Here is a 27830-nt window from a genome sequence, read left to right as displayed (position 1 = left end):
CCAGCACAGAACTCCAAGTCATGTATGTAGCTACTCTCCTCTCAGGGAGGTGGGGCATATCTCCCACACCTGAAATGTGGGCTGATGACTGTAACTTCCCTCTAGAAAGAGGACAGGGAGAAACCTGGCAAAGACGGTCTTGGCTGTCAAGGTAATATCATCAGTAGTGACAGTCACGTTGATAGCATGATCTCTTGATAAGATGGGATGAGAATGGCCATTTACCTCTGTGGTTTTCCCCTGGAAAGCCTATAAGCCCAGTCTAACCATGAAAAAAACCCCAGACAAACTCAAACTGAGTACCTAACCAGTAGTCCTTGAAACTAACAAGACCACAAAGACAAGCCAAGTCTGAGGAACCCCCACAGCCCAGACGAGGCTAAGGAGACATGGTAGCATGGATAGATCCTCGAACAAAGGACGTGAAGAAAAAGCGTGTGAAATCTGAATAAACTGTGGCATGCATGCATGCTCAGCCTCGTCCGACTCTCTGCCACCCTTTGGACTGTAGCCCCCCAGGCTCCTCTGTCTAGGGAAGTTTTCCAGGCAAGAATACTGGAATACCCCATTCTTTCTTCAGGGGATCTTCCTGACCCAGGGGTTGAACCCCTGTCTCATGAATTGACAGACAGATTCTTTACCACTGAGCCACCTGGGAAGCCTGGTGGAGTTTAGTTCATGATAACGTACAGGGGTTGGTTCCTTAGTCATGACAAAGGTACCACAGCAGTGTAAGACCAAGTGTGGGTGAAGCGTCTGTGCTATGTTCACAAGGCTTCTGTAAGTCTAAAACAATTCTAGGCAATTCTCTGGTCTTCCCAGGTGGCACTAGTGGTAAAGAACCTGCCTGGCAATGCAGGAGACCTGAGACCCAGGTTCAATCCCTAAGTCAGGAGGATCCCCTGGAGAAGGGATAAGCTACCCACTCCAGTATTCTTGGGCTTTCCTGGTGGCTCAGATGGTAAAGAGTCCACCTGCAATGCGGGAGACCTGGGTTTGATCCCTGGTTTGGGAAGGTCCCCTGTAAGAGAGCAGGGCAGCTCACTCCAGTATTCCTGCCTGGAGAATCCCAAGGACAGAGGAACCTGGCGGGCTACAGTCCATGGGGTCACAAAGAGTTGGACACGACTGAGCAACCAAGCACAGCAAAGCTAGGTTCCCAAATAGGGTGAGAGTGTTCAGAAAGAATGGCAGAAGCCCCGACCTTACAGAAATGACACTTCTGGGCCTAAGATGCTACAATCTGACTCAATGTGACTGGGATCACACAACAGGCATCTCTCTCAAGACCCTCCTCATCCGGAGTCAGTCCCTGACCTGCCCTGGGACTGAGTCTCCTTCCCAAGAACTAGGGAATGGAATTCAAAGAAGCTAATGGTCTCCATCAGCATTTGAACTCAGAGAACAACCAAACCCAGCCTGCTGGGACGTCCATTTCTGCGATGTTGGGACACCCGTTCCTGCACGTCCAGAGAGGATTCCTTTCTATGAAGGAACAATGCCAAGGGCTCTGGTTTTCATTTAATTTCCAGAAGCTGTTGGCCATGCTTTTGAGGAACTCACAAAGCTGTCTCCATTACCTGGAGTAATCAGGATTAGTACTGTCAGAAATTCTGATGCCCCACAGTTAGAAGTGAACCACACTGCAGCTGTTTTGAATTAAAATAGTCCGCCCTGGGCATCAGTTTTATTTGGAGGTTTTACTGAGAAAGAAGGGTTCAACTTATGTTTAATTGGGTTTAAGTCTCCAGTAAGGTAAACCAGTGGTTAACCCTCAACAATGCCACATACAAGGCGGTGGTCACAGGCTTGGCACAGGACCATGCGCTGAGGGGCCTGGGACCTACACGAAATGCTCCCATCAGTGCCATGCACAGCGTAGGTGATCGATCTTAGCTGTCATCATAATCAAAGGTTTCCTGGGACCACAATATAGTGCTCACTGTGGGGTCATCAGCAGGTGCTGAGATTAGCATCAGTTTTATTTTCCTCTTTGTACTTTTTCCTGTTTTCCAAAAAAGTATGTCTTCTTTTTTTTCTGGTTCAGAAAACATTTTAGAATAACAGAGATCCCTCTTACTGTCTTTATAGATTAAGTCAATCAGGGCTTCCCTGGAGGATCTGACGGTGAAGAATCTGCCTGCAGTGTGGGAGACCCAGGTTTGATCCTTGGGTCAGGAAGACCTGCTGGAGAAGATCCATTCCAGTATTCTTGCCTGGAAAATTCCAGCCCTGGGGTTGCAAAGAGTCAGACACACCTGAGCAACTAACACTTTCACTTCACTTTTCATCTGCACTGCTGACAGGGACGGGAGCAGTCTTGTTTCAGAGGGACGAGCACCTTTCAGAGGTGGCTGATGGCTCGACATTTACAGCAAGGGTCTTTGGAAAGTGCATCTAATGTCTGATTTGATTTACTTGGGGATGAGGGTGGAGGTGGGGTGGGGGGCACTGGACACTATCGGACACACACAGGCCTATCTGGCTTGTTCTCAGAGAGAGCGGACGGAGACCTGAGCAACGCCATCTGGCCTTTTGACTCTCAGCTGCACATCGCGTTGTCTGTCCTCGTGTGGTGGAGGGTGGGGTGGGGGCGTTTCTGAAGGGTTTTGTAGGGCATGTTTGTGACTCTGGGAGCCTTGGGACATTGTGGATTGGAGGAGTGATATGATTGGATTGTAATTTTGACAGGCTCTCCAACCCTGAATATTCACTGGAAGGACGGATGCTGAGCTGAAGCTCCAATACTTTGCATCCAATACTGAAGCATCAATACTTGATGCGAAGAGCCGACTCATTGGAAAAGACCTTGATGCTGGGAAAGATTGAAGGCAGGAGAAGGGGACAACAGAGGATGAGATGGTTGGATGGCATCATTGACTCAAGGGATGTGAGTTTGAACAAGCTCCGGGAGATGGTGATGGACAGGAAAGCCTAGCGTGCTGCAGTCCGTGGGGTCGCAGAGAGTCAGACATGACTGAGCAACTGAACAACAACCCAGATCATGTGAGAACAGACTTTGGGGGGTGGTGGGGGGCCAAGTGCAGAAGCAGGGACGAACTCTGTTGGAGGAGGGGCTACTGTAACCATCCCGGTGAGAGATGGCCTAGGACCAGGAGGTGAGAAACGGTCAGATCTGGCAGTGTTTGAAGTTAAGACAGCTAACGAGATGTGCTAAGCGCTCCACGTGTAGTGTGACAGGGTGTCACGTGACTGACTGAGCACCGCCTTCCTTTAGCTAGAGGCCTGGCTGCCCACGAGGGCCCCTCCTGGCCTGTCCTCTCCACAGTCACTATCCTTGCTGGTGGCCCCCTGAACCAGATGGGGCCATTCCTAAGAGCTTTCCTAATGCAAACGGTGAGGTCCTGAGAAGTCACCATATCCCTAATGGAACGACAGCATCTCATCAGGACTGACTCTTAGACCCAGTTCAGTTCAGTTCAGTTGCTCAGTCGTGTCTGACTCTTTGTGACCCCATGGACTGCAGCACGCCAGGCCTCCCTGTCCATCACCAACTCCCAGAGTTTACTCAAACTCACGTCCATTGAGCCGGTGATGCCATCCAACCATCTCATCCTCTGTCATCCCCTTCTCCTCCTGCCATCAATCTTTCCCAGGATCAGGGTCTTTTCAAATGAGTCAGTTCTTCACATCAGGTGGCCAAAGTAGAACCAGAGGGAGCCCCAATTTTGAAGGAAAAAAGAATGCTGTTTTACTAGTGTGGCAATGCTTAAGCAGACCACGTGTGATAAAGCTGATGAGCCCTATTCCTGGGGAGCAGCCTTAAAGGCGGTGACGGGGGCAAGCCTGTAGTCATCGCCAGACAGAACGGGCCACTCTCCTGTGGGGCTGCTGATCGGGGACCACTGACCCAGCCTCGGAAACGGTGAACAGTCACGTGGGCATGGAGACAGAGGGGCGTCATGGGAGCAGGTGATGGAGAAAAATACTTCAGTGCAGGAGGTAGGACCGTGAGTATTACAATAGGGTGCAGTGAGGAGCTACATAGAAGGGGGACTTTTTACGTAAGGTCAAGCCAGTAAAACTTTTAGTAAACTGAAACAGATGGAGTAAACCACATCTATTAGTGAGAGGAGCAGAGCTTGGCTTTCGGTTAAGCCAGAGAGCATGGCAAGGCTTCTTAGAAAGTGTTTATGACTGTGTGGATCACAATAAACTGTGGAAAATTCTGAGAGAGATGGGAATACCAGACCACCTGACCTGCCTCTTGAGAAATCTGTATGCAGCTCAGGAAGCAACAGTTAGAACTGGACATGGAACAACAGACTGGTTCCAAATAGGAAAAGGAGTACGTCAAGGCTGTATATTGTCACCCTGCTTATTTAACTTATATGCAGAGTACATCATGAGAAACGCTGGGCTGGAAGAAACACAAGCTGGAATCAAGATTGCCAGGAGAAATATCAATAACCTCAGATATGTAGAAGACACCACCCTTATGGCAGAAAGTGAAGAGGAACTAAAAAGCTTCTTGATGAAAGTGAAAGAGGAGAGTAAAAAAGTTGGCTTAAAGCTCAACATTCAGAAAATGAAGATCATGGCATCCGGTCCCATCACTTCATGGCAGATAGATGGGGAAACAGTGGAAACAGTGTCAGACTATTTTTGGGGCTCCAAAATCACTGCAGATGGTGACTGCAGCCATGAAATTAAAAACGCTTACTCCTTGGAAAAAAAAGTCATGACCAACCTATATTCAAAAGACAGTATATTCAAAAGCAGAGACATTACTTTGCCGACTAAGGTCCGTCTAGTCAAGGCTATGGTTTTTCCAGTGGTCATGTATGGATGTCAGAGTTGGACTGTGAAGAAGGCTGAGCACTGAAGCATTGATGCTTTTGAACTGTGGTGTTGGAGAAGACTCTTGAGAGTCCCTTGGACTGCAAGGAGATCCAACCAGTCCATTCTGAAGGAGATCAGCCCTGGGATTTCTTTGGAAGGAATGATGCTAAAGCTGAAACTCCAGTGCTTTGGCCACCTCATGTGAAGAGTTGACTCATTGGAAAAGACTCTGATGCTGGGAGGGATTGGGGGCAGGAGGAGAAGGGAATGGCAGAGGATGAGATGGCTCGATGGCATCACGGACTCGATGGATGTGAGTCTGAGTGAACTCCGGGAGTTGGTGATGGATAGGGAGGCCTGGCGTGCTGCGATTCATGGGGTCGCAAAGAGTCGGACACGACTGAGCGACTGAACTGAACTGAACTGATGTATCCCCTAATATTCCCAGTGTGGCTAGTCGCTGGTTACAAATATTATTATACATCTACCTGGAATACTTTCTCACAGAGGGCTTGATGCAACCATCAATGGTTACAGCACATTTCTGATAAAATATTGACACTTTCAGATGTGATTTCAAAAATGCACTTAAGAATATGAACATGAAATCACCTCTGTTATCATTTAGACTTAGTGAAACTGCCATATACACATAAGAGCAGTTGGTGCACCTTTCAGTTATAAGATGATTAAAATTCTTGGTAATTCTAACTAACTAACACTGAACACTTGGTAAGTGTTAGTCATTCAGTTGTGTCTGACTCTGTGACCCACGTCCTATGTGTAGCCCACCAGGTTCCTCTGCCCATGGAATTCTCCAGGCAAGAATACTGGAGCGGGTAGCCATTTCCTTCTCCAGGGGATCTTCCTGGCCCAGGGACTGAACCCAGGTCTCCTGCATTGCAGGCAGATTCTTTACCATCTGAGCCACCAGTGACGAATTGATTGGTTGAGTTGATTGAAATAAACAATATGCTTCCAACAGCAGGGGGCGCCATGCGCTAAGCCCGCAGATGGCGCTCCAGTTGTCCGCTTGTGCCCATCCTATCCCCGTAGTGTTCTTTCCTTCCACGATTTGAAGAATGTTTAGAGAGTTCCAACCTTAGCTTATGTTGAGTGTTTACTTTTTTGACTATTAATAGTCAAATCGGAGCTTGTTAGAGGCTGGGGGTGGGAATGGGGGCATGGAGAATTATTGTTTAACGGGTAGAGAGTTTCACTTTCCCAAGATGCAGAGTTCTGGGGACAGACGGCAGTGGCAGGTCCGGTACTGAACTGTGCACTTAAGCAAGGGCTAAATTCAGGGCTAAGTTATATGTGAGGTGTTTTTTACCACAATTTTTAAAAATTAAAAAAAATTGAACCTTTTTGTAACAACACAATATGCTTGTTCATCTGCTAATTGTTTTAAGAATGCACTGTGAACTGTTCGTGGGAATGTAAAAATTATGACAATGACTATGGAGAATAGTATGGCGGTTCCTCAAAAAACTAGAGTTGCCATATAATCCTGCAATTCCACTCCTGAGCATATATCAGGACAAAACTATAATTCGAAAAGATACATGCATCCCTACGTTCACGGCAGCACTATGTACAACAGTTAAGACCTGGAAACCACCTGAATGTCCATCAGTAGAGGAATGGATAAAGAATTTGTGTGTGTTGTTCAGTCGTGTCCGACTCTTTGTGATCCCGTGGACTGTATAGTCCATGGAATTCTCCAGGCCAGAAATACTGGAGTGGGTAGCCTTTCCCTTCTCCAGGGGATCTTCCCAACCCAGGGATCAAACCTAGGTCTCCCACATTGCAGGTGTATTCTTTACCAGCTGAGCCACAAGGGAAGTCAAAGAACACTGAAGTGAGTAGCCTATCCCTTCTCCAGGGGATCTTCCCGACCCAGGAATGGAACCGGGGTCTCCTGCATTGCAGGCAGATTCTTTACCAACTGAGCTATGAGGGAAGCCCACGTATACATAATAGGATATACTCAGCCATAAAAAGAATGGCATTAGCAGCACCATGGATGGACCTAGAGGTCATCATGCTAAGTGAAAAGAAAGAAAGAAAGTGCATTCGCTCAGTCGTGTTGCTCTTTGTGACCCCATGGACTGTAGCCCGCCAGACTCCTCTGTGCGTGGAATTCTCCAGGCAAGCATACTGGAGTGCGTTGCCATTTCCTTCTCCACATACTAAGTGAAAGATGTCAGAAGGAGAAAGACAAATACCATGTGATATCACTTATATGTGGAGTCTAAAATAAGACACACATGAACTTATCTCAGAAACAGAAACATGTTCACAGGCGTGGAGAACCGACCTGTGGTTGCCAAGGGGGAGGAGGGGTGGAGAAGGGATGGACTGGGGGTTTGGGATTAGCAGATATGAACTATTATACATAAAAAGAATAAACTACAGGGTCCTAGTACTGTATAGCACAAGGAACTACATTCAATATCCTGTAATAAACCACAATGGAAAAGAATGTGAAAATCTCTGTATATATATATATATACATACATATGTTTATATATATATATATATATATAATGACTGAATTGCTCTGCTACTGCTGCTGCTGCTAAGTCACTTTAGTCGTGTCCGACTCTGTGCGACCCCATAGACAGCAGCCCACCAGGCTCCCCCATCCCCGGGATTCTCCAGGCAAGGACACTGGAGTGGGTTGCCATGTCCTTCCATCAAAAATTAGTACAACATTGTAAATCAACTATACCTCAATAAAATAAATGTAAAAAAAAGAATGCACATGTGGATTGGTACTGTCATTTTATTACAAGGTAGGGATTTGGGGACCAGTCTCAACTGTTTTTCTCTCCCCCAAACAAACCAACCGATCCCTTAAGTCTACAACTAACGATGACTTAAAAAGTGGTACATATACACAGTGGAGTATTACTCAGCCATTAAAAAGAATACATTTGAATCAGTTCTAATGAGGTGGATGAAACTGGAGCCTATTATACAGAGTGAGGTAAGCCAGAAAGAAAAACACCAATACAGTATACTAACACATATATATGGAATTTAGAAAGATGGTAATGATAACCCTGTATGTGAGACAGCAAAAGAGACACAGATGTATAGAACAGTCTTTTGGACTCTGTGGGAGAGGGAGAGGGTGGGATGATTTGGGAGAATGGCATTGAAACAAGTATAATATCATATATGAAACGAATCGCCAGTCCAGGTTCAATGCATGATACTGGATGCTTGGGGCTGGTGCACTGGGATGACCCAGAGGGATGGTACGGGGAGGGAGGCGGGAGGGGGGTTCAGGATGGGGAACACGTGTATACCTGTGGTGGATTCATGTTGATGTATGGCAAAACCAATACAATATTGTAAAGTAATTAACCTCCAATTAAAATAAATTTATATTAAAAAAAAGTGAACGCTGGACTACTGAAGTTTTGGAGAGAAGCATGGAGGTGGGCAGAGGTGGGGTTCAGGGGAAAGGCACTAACTCTTCTCAGTAACTTACTGTATGCCAAGAGCTTTCCTTCACTGATGTTCAGTCAGTAAGTCGTGTCCGACTCTCTGTGACCCCATGAACTGCAGCACGCCAGACTCTTCTGTCCTCCACCCTCTCCCAGGTTTGCTCAAATTCATGTCCGTTAAGTCGGTGATGCTGCCATCTCATCCTCTGCTGCCCCCTTCTCTTTCACCTTCAATCTTTCCCAACATCAGGCTCTTTTCCAGTCATGTCATTTAACCCTTATCCCAACCCCAGGATCGTGGCATTGTGGAATGCGGCCAGGAGTTCGACCCTGGCTGTGGGGACTCAGAAGGCTTGCTCCTCCACGTTTCTGGGGTGTCTGAAGGCGCTCAACTGGCCAATGGCAGCCAGTACCCAGAGATTGAGAGGGACACCAAGTGAGAAAGTCTTAACTTCAGCACTTTCGGTCCTTTTCGTCCCTACCCCACCCCGCCCCCATCCACAAGAGGTCCTTCTCTTCTCCTGGATAATCTGAACAATGAGAAAGCAGTCTCGGGGCGCGGGGGTGGGGAGCCAGCAGAAACAAAGCCGCAAACAAGCCACCCTTGTTGGCGACACAGACAGGACCAGGATGGCACCACGACCGGGATAAGGCTCGTAGTGTTCACCACCCTGGCGGCCGAGGGGCGGCTCGTGGGTCCGTGCAGCCACAGGAGTGAGCCTGGGCCACCCTCAAGAACTGACCTTTTTTTTCGGTTTTTGAAGATTTTTTGATGTGGATCATTTTTGAAGCCTTTATTGAATTTGCTATAATATTGCTTCTCTTTAGGTTTTGCTTTTTTGGCCCTGAGACATGTGGAATCTTAGCTTCCTGACCAGGGATCTAACTGGTACCCGCTACATTGGAAGGCGAAGTCTTAGCCACTGAACCACCAGGGAAGTCCTGAACTGATCTTTTAACTCTGAGCACAGGAGGTCATCCTATGGGATGGTGGTTTTTGCTCTTCCTTAGCTCAGATTTCGCACCTTTCCAGCACCTATGAGAAGGACTCAGGGCTGAATGCTTGGCTGAGATGCAGCTCTGACTAGAGGGATGCGACTAAGAAAAGGAGATTCTTGCTGTGCTTGTTGGACGCTGACGTGTGGATGCAGACACATCCTATCCTGTGAAGCCACAAAAGAGAAGTAACGTGCAGACGAGAGCATGTGAGACTGTCCATTATATTTGTTGCTCAGTTGCTTGTTTGTGTCTGACTCTGCGACCCCACGGACTTCTGCACGCCAGGCTTCCCTGTCCTTCACTATCTCCTGGAACCTGTTCGAACTTATGTTCATTGACTTGGTGATGCCATCCAGCCATCTCGTCCTCTGTTGTCCCCTTCTCCTCCTGCCTTCAGTCTTTCCCAGCATCAGGGTCTTTTCCAGTGAGTCGGCTCTTTGCATCAGGTGGCCGAAGTACTGGAGGTTCAGTTTCAATACAATATGGACATGGAAACAGTGGGGCTCATCTTGAACTGCTAGATGCAAAACTGCTCCTTTTTAAAAAAATCTTTTTCATTGGAGTAGAGTTGCTTTATACTGCTGTGTTAGTTTCTGCTGTATAGCAAAGTGAATCAGCTCTATAATCCCCTCTTTTTTTGGATTTTCCTTCCCATTTAGGTCACCACAGAGCACTGAGTAGAAAAACTGATCCTTACATGATGAAAAAGTCCCCTAGCTGGGGAAACTGAGGCTGTAACAGGCAGGGCTGGGCGAGCCTCCAGGCCTGTGACCGGTAGGCCGGGCATTTTCTGGTGTTTTCCACCGGCAGTCGCCCTTAGCTCAGCTGTGCAGGCCTTGCAGGGAGCAGGTGGCTGGAGCTGGCCTGGCGGGATTAGAGGTGCTATAAATACTACCACTGTCAGTGAGCTTGCTGCCTTTCAAAGGTGGTGGCCCCTTGGGAGGTGGGGCAGAAAGGACGAGGCAGAGTGGAGTCTGCATCTGTGGGATTTGTGCTTCTCAAGGACTCACTTACTGTGAACAGCAGAAGCAGCATTTCAAGATTAGCTGAAACTCCCCACAAGGGATTATCTCAGTGTGTCCCAGAGGAAGACACTGATGGAGTGGGTGTTTTTGACTGCTTCCTTCTCTGATGGAAAGCCTTTTTGCTTTCTTTCCCACAGGGAGGGTCCCTGTGAGGCCCTGAGGTTCTGAAGCTTTAGGACACAAATGTTTTAAATGTCAAGCCTCCGCCCTTTAAATTCTGCGGTGGCCACCATCCCCCGGACGGCATGTGATTTCCATGCTGGCCTTGGCAAGACGAGACAGGCACCTATCGGTGTTGCAATTCCAAGTTTGATTTCTACAGAGCACATGCTCACCTCCTCCCTCTCCAGCAACCTGCCAGCTAACCCCTCCCCAATGAGGCTGAGCTCGGGAGGCCAGGGACCAAGACGAAGAACAGCCTCATTGGATGGGATCATGGCCATCAGGGAGGGGACGGCCACTCACGTGGGAGTGACCATGTCCTGTTAAGCTCACAATAACCAGGGAAATTGAAAAAAAATGAAATAAAGAGATTTCAAAATTTGTGAGAAAGAGGCAAGGAAAATCAAATAAAACCAGAGTTTCTGAAAGGAGCTGGAATGCTCTCGAAAGAGAAATTCCTGCCCACCCACCACAACTAGAAAGGAGAACAGGTGGTCCCCAGGCTGCTCTTGGAGGGGAGGGAATGTGCCAGGCGAGGAGGAGGTATCTGCTGTCTCCCTGCCTTGGTCTGCCAGCTCGCAGGCTCTCTCTTTCCCAGTTCCTGGGAGGTGAGCCCAGATGATGTCTAAGAACTACCACCTCCAAGGGCTGGCAATCTCATGGACGAATAAAGTCAGGAGGGTCAAGCCCAGATGGGTGCAAGTGCTGAGATCCAGAAAAGAGCTTTAAACAAATATGTTCAAGGTAAGAAAAAGAAAGGGAAAGAACCACTAGGGTCCAAGGATACATTCAAAAACGGCTCTGAGTTTGCCGTTTCCATGAAGGAGGGTCACCTTAAAACAGGTAAGCAAACATGGTTAAAAGGGATTTGAAGACCAAACGTAATGAGAGGCAGCGAAGCATTTTGTCTGTGCAAGTCCCAGATTGCTAACAGCATCTGTACTGAAAACACTCATAGACGTGGCAGAAAAAGTGATTGCAGAGATTCTAGGAGCTCGAGGTAGGCAAATCCCCTGAAGATGGATTTGAGAAGGGGCCAGCCCCCGACCACCGTGGGACTAGGACTTACCAGCTCTTGTGTTTCCCCTTCTAACTGTGCTACCCGGCTAAATGAAAAAGCCTATGTAGCCTTAGGCTGCATTGATGAGAATTATAAAGTTAAAACCGGACCAATTTACTCCTTTAGCTCAGGTCAGTCCTGATTTGGAGTTTATGCTCCATGTTCTCAGAGGAGAACCAACAGGGACAATTCAAAGAGCAGAACCAAAACACCGCAGGGTCTGGAAGTCAGGCTGTTAAAAGGTATTGAGCTGGGCTTTGGCTATTTAAAAGGCTGCCACGTGGAAGGTGGATTAGATGGACCCTGTGGCAAAGGGTGGGCTTCCCCTGTGGCTCAGCAGGTAAAGAATCTGCCTGCAAGGCAGGAGCCACAGGAGACGCGGGTTCGACCCCTGGGCTGGGAAGCTCCCCTGGAGAAGGAAATGGCAATCCACCCCAGTATTCTTGCCTGGAGAATCCCATAGACAGAGGAGCCTGGTGGGCTACAGTCCATGGGGTTGCACAGAGTTGGACACGACAGTGGGCACGCAGGCACGTGGCAAAGGACAGAGAGACGAGGATGAGGCCCCATCAGCCCTTCATCTGGGGGGCGTTACGTCACCACCTCCTCCCTGCCTCCCAGGTAGTCGGATTCTAATTACTTCTACAGTTTTGATTCTGCAGGGACCTACTGGTTTCCGCAGCAATCAGTTTGTTATTATGACAGTGCGCTTTACACGTGTATTCGGTCAAAAAATAATTACTGGGCACCTGTCCCATGCCAGGCACTATGGGCATATATTGGATTGGTTAATAAGTTTGTTCAGGTTTTTCCATCCAATGTTATGGAAAAACCTGAATGAACTTTTTGGCCAATTCGACACAATGGCGAACATGGCAGAGGCGATGCCAGCCTCATGGAGTCCCCGTGACTACAGAGTGCGGTGTCGAGATGGGGGCTCAGGGACAGCAGCGGCCGCAGGGCGTGGGAAGCCGGCTGACCACATCCAGTCCCAGTCCCAGGTGCTGGACGAGGAGGTGAAGAGAGGGTTTCAGGCAAAAGGGACAACATGGGCAGAAGCTTGGGTGAGAGAACACACACAGTGACCCTTCAGTCCCAAGAGCTCTGTGCGGCTGGAGTGGGCAGCAGGGCATTGAGATGGGCCTGGTGCTGTGTGTTTCAGGTTCGAGTTTACATTGGTACCAGGGAGCCAGTATGCCGTCCGCTCCATGAGGACTGGTTTGGACGCGATGTGCGTGGAGCCCCCCTGGGAGCTGTGGTTCCAGAGGAGGGGGAGCTATATGAGTAGAAACAGGGATGTGCTTAGTTGCTCAGTCATGTCCGACTCTTTGCAACCCCATGGACTGTAGCCCGCCAGGCTCCTCTGTCTATGGGGATTCTCCAGGCAAGAATACTGGAGTGGGTTGCCACGCCCTCTTCCAGGGGATCTTCCCAACCCAGGGATCGAACCCAGGTCTCCCTCACTGCAGGCAGATTCTTTACCAGCTGAGCCACCAGGGAAGCCCAGGAATCCTGCACTGGGTAGCCTATCCCTTCTCCAGGGGATCTTCCAACCGGGGTCTCCTGCATCGCAGGTGGATTCTTTACCAGCTGGGCTACCAGGGAAGCCCAGAAAGAGGACTATGAGGTGGCGAATGGAGAAGAGGGAGGTCCCAGGGGTGTTTAGGAGGAGGCCAAGACAGGGCTCTGCGCCTGAGTGGACCTAAGGATGAGGAAGATGGCCAAGCCAGGGAGGAGTCCAGGCTTCCGGTTCTGGCAACTCCAGGCAGAAGTCCATGCTGGTCATTGAAGCAGGGTAATGGAGAGGAGAAAGAGTGCCAGCCACAAGCACCCTCTGGGACAGGATGGGCGGGCGCCCGAGGGAAATCAAAGCACATCTGCGCAAAGGAGGCAGTTAGTGTTTGGGTGAGAAGCTCGGGAGACAGATGCGAGGCAAAGATGCTGCTTCAGGAAATCAGCCAGATGGGCAACCAGAGTCACACTCTGCAGAAGGAGGGCTGAGGAGGGAGGAGGTCACTCAGACAGAGGGAGGTGCCCACCTGGAGTGAGGAAGAGGGATATTCCAGCCAGGAGCCTGTGAAGAAAGTGAAAGTCGTGTCCGACTCTTCGCGACCCCGTGGATTGTAACCCATGGAATTTTCCAGGCAAGAGAACTGGAGTGGGTGGCCATTTCCTTCTCCAGGGGATCTTCCTGACCCAGGGATCAAACCCAGATCTCCCACATTGCAGGCAGAGGCTTTACCTCTGAGCCACCAGGGAAGATACTCAGAAAGGAAGGCGGCAAAGCAGCTGAGCGGAGAGCCACTGAAGCCGCAGGAGATGAGCCTAGGTTGTGGATGACGGCCGCCCCAGATACGGGGGCAGGAGAACAGGAAGGTGTCTGTAGGAGCCGCGGCCTGAGCGCGCAGGGACCGGGGCCAGCTCTCTAGGGGACACTGGCAAATGGGGGCAGGAACGCAGCACAGAAGGACCACCTAGGTAGGAACAGGTGTCCCTCGCTTCAGAAGGAGGAGGCAGGTGGGCTGCAGTGGGGAGTGCAGATGGCCCAGGTGGGGAGCACAGATGGGGGCCTGCAGCAGTGGGAAGGGTGGGCGAGAGGTGCTCTTGCGTAATTCTCTCGAGGAGCTTGGATGCCACTGAGAGGAGAAATGTAGGCGCCTTCTGGATAAAGGTTTTCATGTTTTAAGTTTTTTTCAAAAGTTGGGAGCCTTGAGCATATTTAAACACAGATACGAAGGAGTGATTTGGGAGAGGTTGACGTCGGAGAGAGGGAGACACTGAGACAGAGTCCCTGACCAGAAAGAATGGAATTGTGCAGGTGGGCACACATGGAGGTGCCTCTCAGATGGGGGGTGGGGGAGTGTGTGTTCACGCCTCCACGGCTGCAAACACACAGGGGGCCCTGGGCTTCGGGGCACCCTGATTACTCTAATATGATCCCTCAGTCCAAAGCGGAGTCTCCCTCCTCCTCTTTGTCTTTACTTCATTTTTTCTCCCAAGCAGCTGTGACTACTGTAGAAGGCTGCGTCCATGCATGCATGCTCAGTAGCTTTAGTTGCATCTGATTCTTTGTGACCCCATGGACTGTAGCCCACCAGGCTCCTCTGGCCATGGGATTCTCCAGGCAAGAATCCTGGAGCGGGTTGCCATGCCCTCCTCCAGGGGATCTTCCTGACCCAGGGATCCAACCCACATCTCTTATGTCTCCTGCACTGCTGGCGGGTTCTTTACTGCTGAGCCACCAGGGAAGCCCAGAAGGCTGCAGAACGGGCCCTCAAAGAGATGCCCCCACCCTCATCCCCAGAACAAGGATTCATTACTGTATATGGTAACAGAGATGACGAAATTATGGAGGTAAGAGTGTCTGGGCAGGCCCTAAATACCGTCGCAAGTGTCCTGATGATAGAAAGAGGGCCACGTAGAGATGATAAGAAGCCCAGAGAGTGACTTGGCCAAGGAATGCCAGCTGCCACCAGGAGCTGCAAGAGGCAAGGCCTGGATTCTTTTCTAAACCCACTGGAGGGAGTCTGCCCCGCTAGTGCCTCAAATTCAGCCTAGTGAACTGAATTTCGAGTTCCAGCCTCCAGAACTAGGAGGGAATACATTTCTGTTGTTTTAAGCCATCAGGTTTGTGGTCATTTGTTACAGGAGCCACAGGAAATGAACACACTGTCTAACACCACCGTATGTGCCAATTGCCTGTCTTCTCACTGAGATTATAAACCCCTCTAATAAAAGAGACAGTGTGTTTCTTTCACTGGGGTAGCCGTGGAGCCTGGTGTGGAGCAGGGGCTCAAGCATTTGCTTTAAACGACTGCATGAATAAACCTGGACGTGCTCTTTCTCTGGGGAGCTGTGTTGGTAAATAGAAAAACTCTACGCCGGGCTCCCCACCCTCCCAGATCTAATGCCTGACGATCTGAAGTGGAGCTGATGTAATAATAACAGAAATAAAGTGCACGGTACATGTAAAGGGCTCGAATCCTCCTGAAACCATCGCACCCCACCCCACACCTGTCTGTGGGAAAACTGCCTTCCATGAAACTGGTCCCTAGTGCCAATGGTGTTGGAGACCACTGCTCTAAGCAGAAGTGTTCCATCGCCCAGGCTTTAGACAAGTTTGGCAATGCATCCGTGAGTGATCAAAAAATCTTTCCTTACTGGCATTTCTAATATTTGGTTGGTGTGTACACATTTATCAGATCTAAGCCAAAGGATGAAATGTATCAATTTCTCTCTTTCAGAGCTCAACGAAGCTTGTGGGTAACGGCATGAGTGCGCGCTCAGTCGCTCCGCTGTCTTTGTGACCCTATAGACTGTAGCCCACCAGGCTCCTCCATCCATGGGATTCTCCAGGCAACAATACTGGAGTGGGTTGCTGTTTCCTCCTCCAGGGGATCTTCCCAACCTAAGGACTGAACCTGCATCTCTCGCGTCTCTTGCGTTAGCAGGTAGATCCTTCACCGCTGAGCCACCTGGGAAGCCCCGTGGGTAACGGACATTTCTGAATTAGCAAGACAACCGAAGGTTGGAATGAGCACTGTCAACACCTGGCATTGGAGAGTGTGCACAGGAAGGGGACCTCAGAAGAGCTTTCCCAAGTTCTCAGGGAGAGAAACACGCAATATGTGTCCCATGTGTGGGCGAAATCTGTCCAGAGGAGGACTGTATAAATCTGTCAAGAGGGTGAATTTATTTTAAACACTGAAAAGAAACACACACACACACACACACACACACACACACACACACACACACCCCCACAGAAATTTGGAAGGGTATGATAGGTATCACTAGAAGAATTCACAAAAGTATTCACTGGCATCGAATATACCAGTAGCTGTTTATTTATACACAGCCATCCTTCCGTTTCATGGGAGCCATTGTGTCTGGGGGCCACGGAGCAGGGAGCTGGTATTCTCTGCTTCCAGCGTGCCAGGTGTGATGCTAAGCTATTACTCCTTTGAAAAGCCTCAGAAGGTGGGTATTCTTATCATGCCCGCATGGCAGCTGGGGAAGTTGAGGCTTTCAGTATTCAGTGACCTCCCAGTGGGTGAGTGGTGGGGTCAGGGTTTGAACCCAGGCCAGGGGGGCCCCTAGACCCACACTCATGAGCACTGAGCCATGTGGCCCCGAATTCAAGCCTAAGCTAACCCTTCCCCCTTGGCTCTCTGCCCCCTCCCCAACCCACCCCTTTTAAATCAAAATCCACAAAGAAGGCAGTCAAGTGTCACAAGAGCCCAGGGCCATTTGGCACAACTCACAGCCCTGCCTTTGAACCCGTCTCCGGTTCAGAGGGGCCGGCTCTCCAAACCTTCTTGTTTTCTGTTTGTTTTGGTAAGGGCCAATTCATTCCTCACACCACACGGGTTAAGAGCCGTGTCTGCGGGCGGATTAAAGGCAGGCCTTTGAGAGCTGTCTGGTTTCTGATTAACGATGCGCCGCTTTCCCAGGCACTATTATCTGCCACACGTGTGTTTTCTCAGCATCACACTACGGTTCTTTGAGGTTCACCCTGGGCTCAGAAGGAGTACAAAAGGACTCCCAGAATAATCTCCTGAAGCAACGTAATCGTGTTTCCTTCACTGCCTGAACAAGCGGGCACTCCTGCCCAGAGCTGGAAATAGAGCGAAACCCTTAAGCTAAAATTTTATTTAAGATAAAATAAAAGAACACGTTCAGCAAAGGCCACGGATCAGTTAGCTAAAGGCAACTGTACTTCCCCGTTCACTCTCCCAGTCTGCCTGCAGATACAAGAGACACCTAAGTGCCGGGTGAGGTACAGTGGGTGTTAAATGCTCCACTGACTGTTTTCTTAAGACATTTCTGTTCTTGTATATTTCCAACTTCTCCAGGTGAGAACTTGAATCCAAGGTTAGCTTAGAAATATTGTTTGTGCAGGTCAGCACTGTTCCCAAATTTATGCGCTTAATTATGTCTTTGCGGATGGGGCTTTTGGGTGGCGAGGGGTGAGGGCGGGAGGGTGTTGGTATCAGAGCCTCCAGTGGAAGCACCAGTGTGTGATTTATTCCTTTGACCAAACTCCGGGAGATGGTGAAGGACAGGGAAACCTGGCGTGCTATAGTCCATGGAATCGCAAAGAGTCGGACACGACTGAGTGAACAGCAACCGTGCTGTTGAGAAACACGTTTGGGTAACCAGGATGATGCCTGATTGTTTTCTCCTATTTCTGGGTCCAGTGGTCTCTAGCTTCACGCAACACACAATGAGCACGGAGCACACCAATCAGTGTTTTCTGTCCTCATGTGCTCAGTTCAATAATCTATTCAGTGTTTCTTGAGATAGTTTACCAAAACAAGCGTTTGAGATATTTCACATGCTGACTCCCCGCATGTCCTTGTCAGCATGGATCGACAGGACATCAGAATTCCAGGCCACCAGGAAGATGCTCATGTTCATGGCCCAAAGCACCAGGGAGTGAGGGCAGATGCTGAAATCAGAAAGCCATTCAGCCACCAACACCATGGCCCCGTTTTGTCCATAAGGGTCTGGACCATGCAGCTGACCAAGCCGACGTCTGGGTCCTATACGCTATAACAGGCCCATCAGATAAGAAAATGCTCCCTTACTTCTGTTATCTTTAAACTGTGCGAGCATGTATCCATGCTAAGTCGTTTCAGTCCTGTCTGACTCTGTGTGCCCGTGGACTGTAGCCCACCAGGCTCCTCTGTCCATGCGACTCTCCAGGCAAGAATACTGGAGTGGGTTGCTGTGTCCTCCTCCAGGGCATCTTCTTGACCCAGGAACTGAACCCATGTCTCTTACGTCTCCTGCTTTGGCAGGCAGGTTCTTTACAACTAGCGCCACCTGGGAAGCACAGGCATCTCAGTCTTTAAGCTGAGATGAATAACAACAATTTTTTAAAAAGCCACAGACAGACATAAAATACAATTCCCGGAAATCTATGAGTTGATCCCCACTGGGTTATTCGGCTACTGGGTGGAATGATTTCTGACTGCTGTCTTTCTCTGATAAATCTGCTTTTATACTGGGAAAGCCTCGGAGTAGAGCCTGGGAACCACATCCTCGATGTGAGGCTGGGGTCCGGCAGGCAGCAAGTGCAGAAGCCAGAGAAGAATGCACTTGTCTTCCCCCTGGTTCCCAAGCCCTTGCAGGTGGCGGCTCTACACCTGTTCTTTGCAGAACCCAGGTGTGTACTGATAGGTGAAACTGAAACTAAGTAATTTTTACAATTTTGTGCCAAATCAGATACTACTGTTTATGTAGGAAGCAGCAGAAGGGATTAAGATCTTGAGACAATTTCGTGGTGGTGTGGGGGTGGGAATGGATAAACACAACTGGATAAAATAGTAGAAACTTAATTTCTTCCCTGAAAATTGTGAATGTGTCTCAACTTTTCAGGGTTAGTGATGCTGGGTCTGCAGGGCGTGGGTGAGATAGCACTGGATTGTTCAACTAATGGTAAGCAGAATAAAACCAAAAAGCAAAGAGACCCAACTTGAACACTGGTACTTCTACTGGATACTACGATGCCAACCACATCCTCATATCCTCCGAAAAGCCCCATCAGCAAGGATGTAACTAAGCACATAAATCCTGACAAGTGTGTTAGTCACTCAGTCATGTCCGACTCTTCGCGACGCCATGGACTGTAGCCCACCAAGATACTCAGTCCATGGGATTTCCCAGGCAAGAGTACTGGAGTGGGTTGCTATTTCCTTCTCCAGGGGATCTTCCCAACCCAGGGATTGAACCTGGGTCTCCCGCACTGCAGGCAGACTCTTTACTGCAGGAGCTTGGGACAGTGCTAACCTGCAAGAAGAATATTTCTAAGTGATTCCTACACTCAGATCCTTACTTCAAGAAGCTGGAAACACAAGAATACAGATGTCTTATGGAAGCAGTAAGTGGGGAATTTCAAAAGAAAGCAAACGAGTTGGGTAGTTTGTTGTTGTTTAGTCACTAAATTGTGTCTGACTCTTGTGACCCCATGGGCTGTAGCCTGTCAGGCTCCTCAGGCTCCTCCAGGCAAGAATACTGGGACAGGTTGCCATTTCCTTCTCTAGGGGATCTTCCCAACCCAGGGATGAAACCCGTATTTCTTGCATTGGCAAGTGGACGCCTTACCACTGAGGCACCGGGGAAGCCCCTAGTTGACTAGTTAGGCCTGGTCAATCAATCCACATGGCCTTAAATGACAAGAGGGTGCTTCTCTTCCAGAAACATCAGTGTATGAGTTTGCTAGAGCTGCTGTAACAAAGCACTACAAACTGGGCAGCCTAACAACACGTTATCATCTCTCGGTCCGGGAGTGACACCAAAATCAAGGTGTCGGCAGGGTCACGCTCCCTCTGAAGGCCCAGGGGAGGGTTTGCTCCAGGCCTCCCAGCTTCCAGAAGCATCCAGCATCACTCTGGCCTCCACGTGGCACCCTCCTTGTGTCTGTGTATCCACATCCCACCCCCGCAAGAGCACCAGTCAGATGGGACACGGGTCCACCTGACCCACCCACCAGGACTTCACCTGAACCCTATTTCCAAATAAGGTCTCATTCCAAGGTGCTGGGGCTAGAACTTCAATATAGAACTTTGGGGTGGACACCATTCAACCCATAACCATCAGAATAGAACACTTGGGATTGAGCACAGAGTCATACTTTCCCTTTTTACCACCCATTGACGTCAAAAAGCAAGGCTCAGGGTGGATCCAGAGTAAAAACCTATTTTAAATCTTTTTTAAAAAATAACCAGATCCTTAAGTAGTAACAGCCACTGGCCTCGGATACTCCTGCATTCTACTATGAGATACTCTGGTTGGATGCTGAAGCTGAAGCTCCAATACTTTGGCCACTGGATGCGAAGAGCCGACTCACTGGAAAAGACCCTGATGCTAGGAAAGATTGAAAGCGGGAGGAGAAGGGAGCGGCAGAGGATGAGATGTTGGATGGCATCACTGACTCAATGCACATGAGCTTGAGTAAACTCCGGGAGATGGTGAAGGATAGGGAGGCCTGGTGTGCTGCCGTCCATGGGGTCGCAAAGAGTCAGACACGACTGAGCGACGGACAGCAACAGCAATGGCATGGTTGGATAGCAAGGCCTCCTTCTCTCTCTGCCCTCAGTGACAGCCACACACACGCACGCACACACTCCCCACCCCACCGCGACCACCACCACCGCCATCAAACAGCCTCCATTTGTTGAAGCTGGGGGAGGCCAGTGGGGTGCAGCCTGGAGGCCTTGGCATGGCCCCACAACCTCAGAGAGTCTGAATCTGGGGCCATGAAGCCCACCCTGTGGCCGCCTAGCGAGAGAAACCCTTCACACCCGCCTTCCTGAAACAGCCGAGTTCACCCACTTCAACCTGTGGAACAGTCTATTTAGCCCATTGACAACTTGTTGCAGTTACTCATTTCTTAAGAACCTGCCTCTTTTAAAACTCTTCTAAAGTTCACAGCAGGCTCCCCAGGCGGTGGTAAGGAACCTGCCTACCAATGCAGGAGATGTAAGAGACTCAGGTTCGATCCCTCGGTTGGGAAGATTCCCCTGGAGGAGGGCAGGGCAACCCACTCCAGTATTCTTGCCTAGAGAGTCCCACGGACAGAGGAGCCTGGCAGGCTACAGTCCATGGGGTCCCAAAGAGGTAGACATGAGTGAAGCGACTTAGCATGCACACGGTTTACAGCAATTGCTATTGGAAGGACTGGCAAGGCCTGGGGTGGGGGTGGAGGGGTCTCTGGGGCCTTCCCATCCTCCCCACTGTCTGCTGAACCCACCTCCGCCACTCTGCTCCATCTCCTCTGATGCTCCAGTGCCCCTTTCTCTCCCGGGCCCCTCGGTCCCTCCCCTTCCCTGCTGACCTCACTCTCCGTTGCTCTGACTCTGTCTCTCCCTTTCCTCTGCTCCTAGCTCTTCCCCTCTGGCCTCTCTGGGGTTCAACATCCAGGGGTGCTGGGTGTGACCGTGCAAGTTGTTCACTGCACGCAAGTGCTTTGGTGGCTCTTCCTTCCTGCCAACATCCCTCTGGGAGGACGCCGTTCCCATTTTGTATGAAGGGGGTTGGGGAGGTTCAGCAGCAGCCAAGCCTGCGCTTTGCAGGGATTCTTCCCCACCTCTCTTGAGATAGAGGGGCCCCCTCTCTTGGCAACGGCTCCCCCACACTAGAGCTGCAGAGAGCGTAAGAAAACAGCAGACGTTGAAAAACTGGCATCGTGAAGTAAAAATGGAAACTGGTCAGCTAAACTCATCCAAAGCTGCTATAACTTGCCCACTTAATATGATTTGCTATGAATTTTAGGAAAAAAAAACAAACACACAACTCCCTGGTGGCTCAGATGGTAAAAGAATCCACCTGCAATTCGGGAGAGACCCAGGTTCGAACCCTGGGTTGGGAAGAAGGGAATGGCAACCCAACTCCAGTATTCCTTCCTGGAGAATCCCATGGACAGTAGAGCCTGATGGGCTGCAGTCCATGTGGTCGCAAAGAGCCGGACACAACTGAGCCACTAACACTTTGGGAAAAAAAGACCATGCGTATGGGGCACCAAATTGGCAAGCTTGGTACATTTAGCAAGCTCATCCATTCACTTCACCACAGTGGCCTCACATCCAGGAATATGGGGGTCTGGTACCTTTCGGAGTGCTGCTCTGCACCAAAAAGGCTATTGAAAAGACATACCCTACCTGGTTAGTGGTTTCTATCTATCCCCAAGGCTGGGGTTCAGGGGGCAGTTGTGATCAGTTCCAAGGGGCTGTGTTTCTCTAAGTTTAGTGTTATCGGTTCCTCTCCCCAAGAGGAAGGAACACCTGCCTCCTTCTCAAGCTCATGGCAACCACCCTCTGTCTGTGATCACCACAAGTGTCTACTAGAGAAACGCAGCCTCTCAGAACATGCTGGGTATCACGGGGCTTCATAACTGGTCACGTTAGGGACGGAGACCATGGCTCTGCCAGAAGGTTCTGGGCAAACCCGGCTGCCTGCTTCTGACCCCGGCGCCAGATACAGCCTTGTTCTTCGTGGTGCCACCTTGTCCTGCACAGCTCGGATCACTGGCCTCCTCTGAGTGGCTGCTGCACCACGCCTGCTCCCGCCAGGCGGCATGCCTTCTTTCGACCTTATTTAAAGACAGCATGTTTTTGAACTGTGTGCTCCTTCACCCCAGACAGCAGTGTGTCTGCCTGCCCCTGGTCTGCATCGCGTCTGCGCCTTTGTTGCTATTGAGGGGATTCATTTTTATCAGAGGGTTCTTACTATTTTGAAGTTGATCTTTCCAATCAGCTAAAGCTCTCCCTTTTCACCCTCACACCCATCAAATGGTCTAAAGGAGCCAATCAGTGATTTTCTAAGTTTCCTAAAGGCAGGGAAGCAAGATGCTCCTTGGGCCAAGCTTCTGCTTTCCTACCTTATTCTCTTCCTAAATCCACTTCCGCTTCCAGCTGGGCAGAAGGCATTCTGGGCTGCTTGTCTTGAAGCCCAGTGGTTCAGACAAACTCTCAGATAAGAAAATGAGGGAAGAATGAACTTTCGGAGTCAGGGATTCACTCTAAGTTAAACGGAAAATCTGTACTAGGGCATAAGCATATGCATGCTTTGTAGCATGCTGAAATATTAGTCTCATGTTGTTGCTCAGGTGTGTTCAACTCTGCAACACCACGGACCGCAGCACGCCAGGCCTCCCTGTCCCTCACCATCTCCCAGAGTTTGCCCAAGTTCATGTGCATTGAATCGGTGATGCTATCCAACCATCTCATCCTCTGTCGCCCTCTTCTCCTTTTGCCTTCGATCTTTCCCAGCACCACGGTCTCTTATTAACTGTCAAAAATATTTTTCCCAGGCAAAGACAGATATTGAACTGAACATGTCAGGGCCTGAAGAATGGGCCCATTCTGACTGCAAGATGAGTTTCTGCTCTGGACAGGACAGGTTTTCCTTCAAAAAGCAGTTAGCATCATTGGGTCACTGAATGTCTGCAGCATTTGTGGCGCCAGCTCTTCTCAAAGTCCCAGAGAGAAGAGTCACTAATGCCCAAAGGACCAGCGCTTGGCAAAGTGTTCTAATCCTAGGCAACGTGTAGAAAGCTCTGGAACCATCAGAAGGCTCGCACTTTGTATAGAATATCGCCTACTGTAATAAGCATGGTGTGTCTATCCTAAGCGCTCCGCAATGTTAATTTCCTGATACTATGCAGTTTAAAAATTTAAAAAGTGAAAATAGACTCTCAAGTTAAGGGCATCTTAAGAGCTTTAAAAATAAGATAACCTCAGTATAAATAAGGAGATTGTGGCTCAGGAGGGGTGAATGCCATCGGCACCTTTCTGATTCTTATCACACAGGTAAGTATTAATTGATTCCTGTGTTTGGGTTCTGTTTATTGTGCCCCTTCTGTGTCAGGCAGGATGCTAGGCCCTGGGGATAAGAGGTGACTAACCCGCAGACCCTGCCTAGGGAAGTTCAGGGCCTACAGGGAATAATAGATGTGAAGAATGAACATGGTAAGTGCTATACAAAGCTATATGCACTATAGTGACACTATAATGAATTTAGGGGGATAACCCTTATATTTTTTCTATATATCTTTTAATGGCAATTCCTGGTGGCTTAGTGGTAAAAAAATCTGCCTGCCAATGCAGGAGATGCAGGTTTGATCGCTAGGTTAGGAGGATCCCCTGGAGAAGGAATGGGCAACCCACTCCAGTATTCTAGCCTGTAAAGTCCTATGGACAGAGGAGCCTGGTGGGCTACAGTCCACGGGACTATCACAAGTAGGATATGACCGAGTACGCACGCAGGCCGGCCTCTAGCCAAGATGGTAGAGCCAACTGACTGAGGCCCAGTGGATTGAGTCATTATAAAGGTAACGTATCTGCTGCTGTGCTGTGCTCACCCGCTCAGTTGTGTCCAACTCTTTGCAACCCCCTGGACTGTAGGCCACCAGATTCCTCTGTCCATGGAATTTTCCAGGCAAGAATACTGTGGGCTGCCATTTCCTATTCCAGGTGACCTTCCTGACCCAAGGGTCGAACACACATCTTTTGCGTCTCCTTCATTAGCAGCCAGATTCTTTAGCACCACCTGGGAAGCTGATGTATCTGAGACACACCATAATGCTACTGTTTGTATTGTTGAAGAAACCACTGCTTCAAGCGTGCCGGCAAGCCCTGGCCTCAGGGCCAGGTATCTGTTCCTATTTGCTGGAACAGCAGAGTACGAGAGGAAGGCCCTGGAGGAGCTTGGAAGGCGAGCTTCTAGCTGGTGCCATCACAGGCAGACCTCGGACATAATGCAGGTTTTGGTCTAGATTTCCTTGGTGGCTTGGATGGTGAAGAATCTGCCTGCAATGCAGGAGACCTGGGTTCAATCCTTAGGTCAGGAAGATCCCCTGGGGAAGCAAACAGCAATCCACTCCAGTATTCTTTCTTGGAAAATTCTACGGACAGAGGAGCATCGTGGGCTACAGTCCATGGGGTCACAAAGAGTCAGACACAATCGAGTGACTAACACTTTCACACTTTCACTTTTTACTTCCCCAGTAAAGTGAATATTGCGATAAAGCACGATTTAAAATTTAAGCCTTATTAAATACGTGTATAGACATCTCTTGGAACTATTTCGGGCCATCACCATAAAGTGAACATTGCAATAACGTGAGACACATGATTTTTTGGTTTCCCAGTGCACATAAAAGGTATTTGTTGTTGCTAAGTTGCTGAGTCATGTGCAACTCTTTGCAACCCCATTGGCAGGCAGATTCTTTACCACCAAGCCTCCTGGGAAGAACTTTTTAAAAGTCAGGTTTACCCTATACTGTAATCTGGGCTTCTCAGGTAGCTCAGTGGTAAAGAATCCGCCTGCCAATGGAGGAGACTCGGGTTTGATCCCTGGGTCAGGAAGATCCCCTGGAGAAGGCAATGGCAACTCACTCCAGTATTCTTGCCTGGGAAATCCCATGGACAGAAGAGCCTGGTGAGCTACAATTCATAGGGTCAGGGTTGCAAAGAGTTGGACACAACTGAAGCAACTTAACATGGATGCATAGATGGTAGCATTAGAATAATTAAATAGCTAAAATTAAATAAAACTAAAAATTAAATAACCTCTGCGGGAGATTAAAGCATTTTTCTAGCTTTTACATGGTTATCACTTCAAAATACACTTACTGCTTTTGTTTTAGAAGTATAGGGTATTGCCTGTGAACTGAAGGAAGGAAGGAATATCCGTAAACTCAGTCTGCTAAGGTTCTCCGTCAGACTTGACCATAACTGAGGGAGGAGGTCCACATGGAGTGAGAGGAGACAGGGGAGCCAGACCCTGACCGCAGAGTGAGCAACAGCCCAAAGCTTCCAGCTCTTGGAGCTGGATGGTGTCCAAGTCACAGACCCTGGCATCCGAACCAACTTTCAGTCACTTAACACAGGCTCCAAAAAGCTGAAGTCTTTTCCGGGAATAGAAACCTTCTCTGTTTTTCCTAAAATCCTCTTTTAAATGGTTTCAAGGTTGTTCAGTGTTTTGCTAATGTTTTAGGGAACTATGGAAAAATTTGCACACTGTAGGGAGAAATAATACAACCAGGAGAACAGGGTTGCCGGGGGTGACCTACCTGACTCAGGCAGGCGTGCTATCAGAGGTCTCCCCACCCCGGGGAGGGGGCCTGGAATATGCTTCTGACATCCCCTTGCAGTTTCCCAGTTTCACGGGGGACGGACTGAGAGGAAGGGCTGGGCTGGGGTGATGGGGTGGCCAAGGATGCCGAGCAGGACCCAGTGTCAGAGGGCTTAGGTGATGGGCTATAGACCTTGTGTTGTCCTTGATGAGTTTATTCAGGTGTTGGGTCAAAGGATCAAATATTAAACTATGTTTTTAAACAAAAAAAATGTGCATCAGACTTGATTTTAAGGGACCCCTCTTAGGGCTCATCTAGCTAAGTGGTTTTTGTGATAAAGGCCAGTGACAACGCTCACGATGGTCCTGTCATCACTTGTCCCCAAACCTCTTCTTGTCTTATGTCCTCGGTATCAGTCATTTATGATGGGAACTGCACACACTCAGCTAGTTCTGTTACGGTTTTTCCCTTATGCTGTAAAAGAAGCAGAATTTCTACAGGACTTAAATATGTAGCCACCACAACAAACAAGGAACTGAATTCAAAAGACCCCTCTTTCATCTTATCCTCTTCTCATCTCCATCTTTAGAACTCACAGAGCACAGTCTACGATGTGGAGTTGTTTATAAATGCCATTATTTTCTTGCTACTGTTGATAAATGTTATAAACAGCCTTAAATTATATACTGTGTGCTTGGGATTATAGAGCATTTTGGAATTTTTTCTCATGTTTTCTGAACATATCTCCTACATCTGAACTGCCCAGGTGAGTTGATAAAGGAAGGGTGTGTACTGCTTATTTAAGGCTGTGCAGCGTCACTGACAGGCCCTGCCAACAAGGAGGCGCTATCCACTCTTGTTCACACCTCTGTCCTTGAAGACAGCATGGGGTTTCGGATCCTGTAGGTGCCTGGTAAGTGTGTGGTGAACGATGGCTCCATAGGAAGGATAGAGCAGTGTAAACATACAAAGAAAGTAATTTTACCCATGAAACAAATCATACCAATTAAATTTGGCAAAGAGACAGTTGACTCTGAGTGTTTAAAGATGGGCTGGAAATAATTCAGTAAGACAGAATATCATTAAGAAAGGTGAAGCCTGCCTTTCTTCAGCAGGAAGAAGCCCCTTACAGAAATGCCAGAAGTTGACCCTCCATTCTTAGACTCAATGGAAGTGAAAGTTGCTTAGTCCGTGTCTGACACTTTGTGGCCCCATGGACTGTAGCCTGCCAGGCTGCTCTGTCCAAGGAATTCTCCAGGCAAGAACACTGGAGTTGATGGCCATTTGCTTTCTCCAGGGGATCTTCCCAAACCAGGGATCGAACCCAGGTCTCTTGCCTGCAGGCAGATTCTTTATTGTCTGAGCCACCAGGAGAAGCGTAGCCCCAACGCCATCCTTGATTAACTGTCGTTTGTATTTTGGGATGAAAATATCTAGGAGAGGCTGTCACCTTACCCAGCATAGCACTGCATTATGGAATACAAGACTTCTCCCTTTAAAATGGCAATTTCCTCTTTTCTAATACCAGAGACAGAGGCGGGGGCGGAGGTGGGTCTGTCCTTACCGTCAGCGACAAGGCCATGCAGACGAACGTGAACTTCTTGATGTGGGCTGCCGTGACAGTGTTGCTCGTGCTCACCAGTTTATTGCTGGGGTTATTCTAGGGGGGGCAAGAAAAGGCTCCGGGTTATCCTGGGCTGACCACTTGTGCTTCTTACCGAGCATCTCATTTCTGTTTGATT

General features: G+C 49.1%; 1 protein-coding gene across 1 annotated transcript in view; it reads right to left on the bottom strand.

Moving 5' to 3' along the window:
* Positions 1-27830, bottom strand: part of ANKH (ANKH inorganic pyrophosphate transport regulator) — a 168608-nt gene that overhangs the window by 9968 nt on the left and 130810 nt on the right. Inside the window, exon 8 of the mRNA XM_018065615.1 lies at positions 27653-27748. Within this exon, the coding sequence (XP_017921104.1) occupies positions 27653-27748 (96 nt within the window). The remainder of the gene's footprint in view (positions 1-27652; positions 27749-27830) is intronic.

The sequence above is a fragment of the Capra hircus genome, chromosome 20 (genome assembly GCF_001704415.2).
Source record: "Capra hircus breed San Clemente chromosome 20, ASM170441v1, whole genome shotgun sequence".
Classification (NCBI taxonomy): Eukaryota; Metazoa; Chordata; class Mammalia; order Artiodactyla; family Bovidae; genus Capra; species Capra hircus.
Note: the sequence above shows the minus strand (reverse complement) of the source record. Positions and strands in the feature narration are given on the sequence as shown.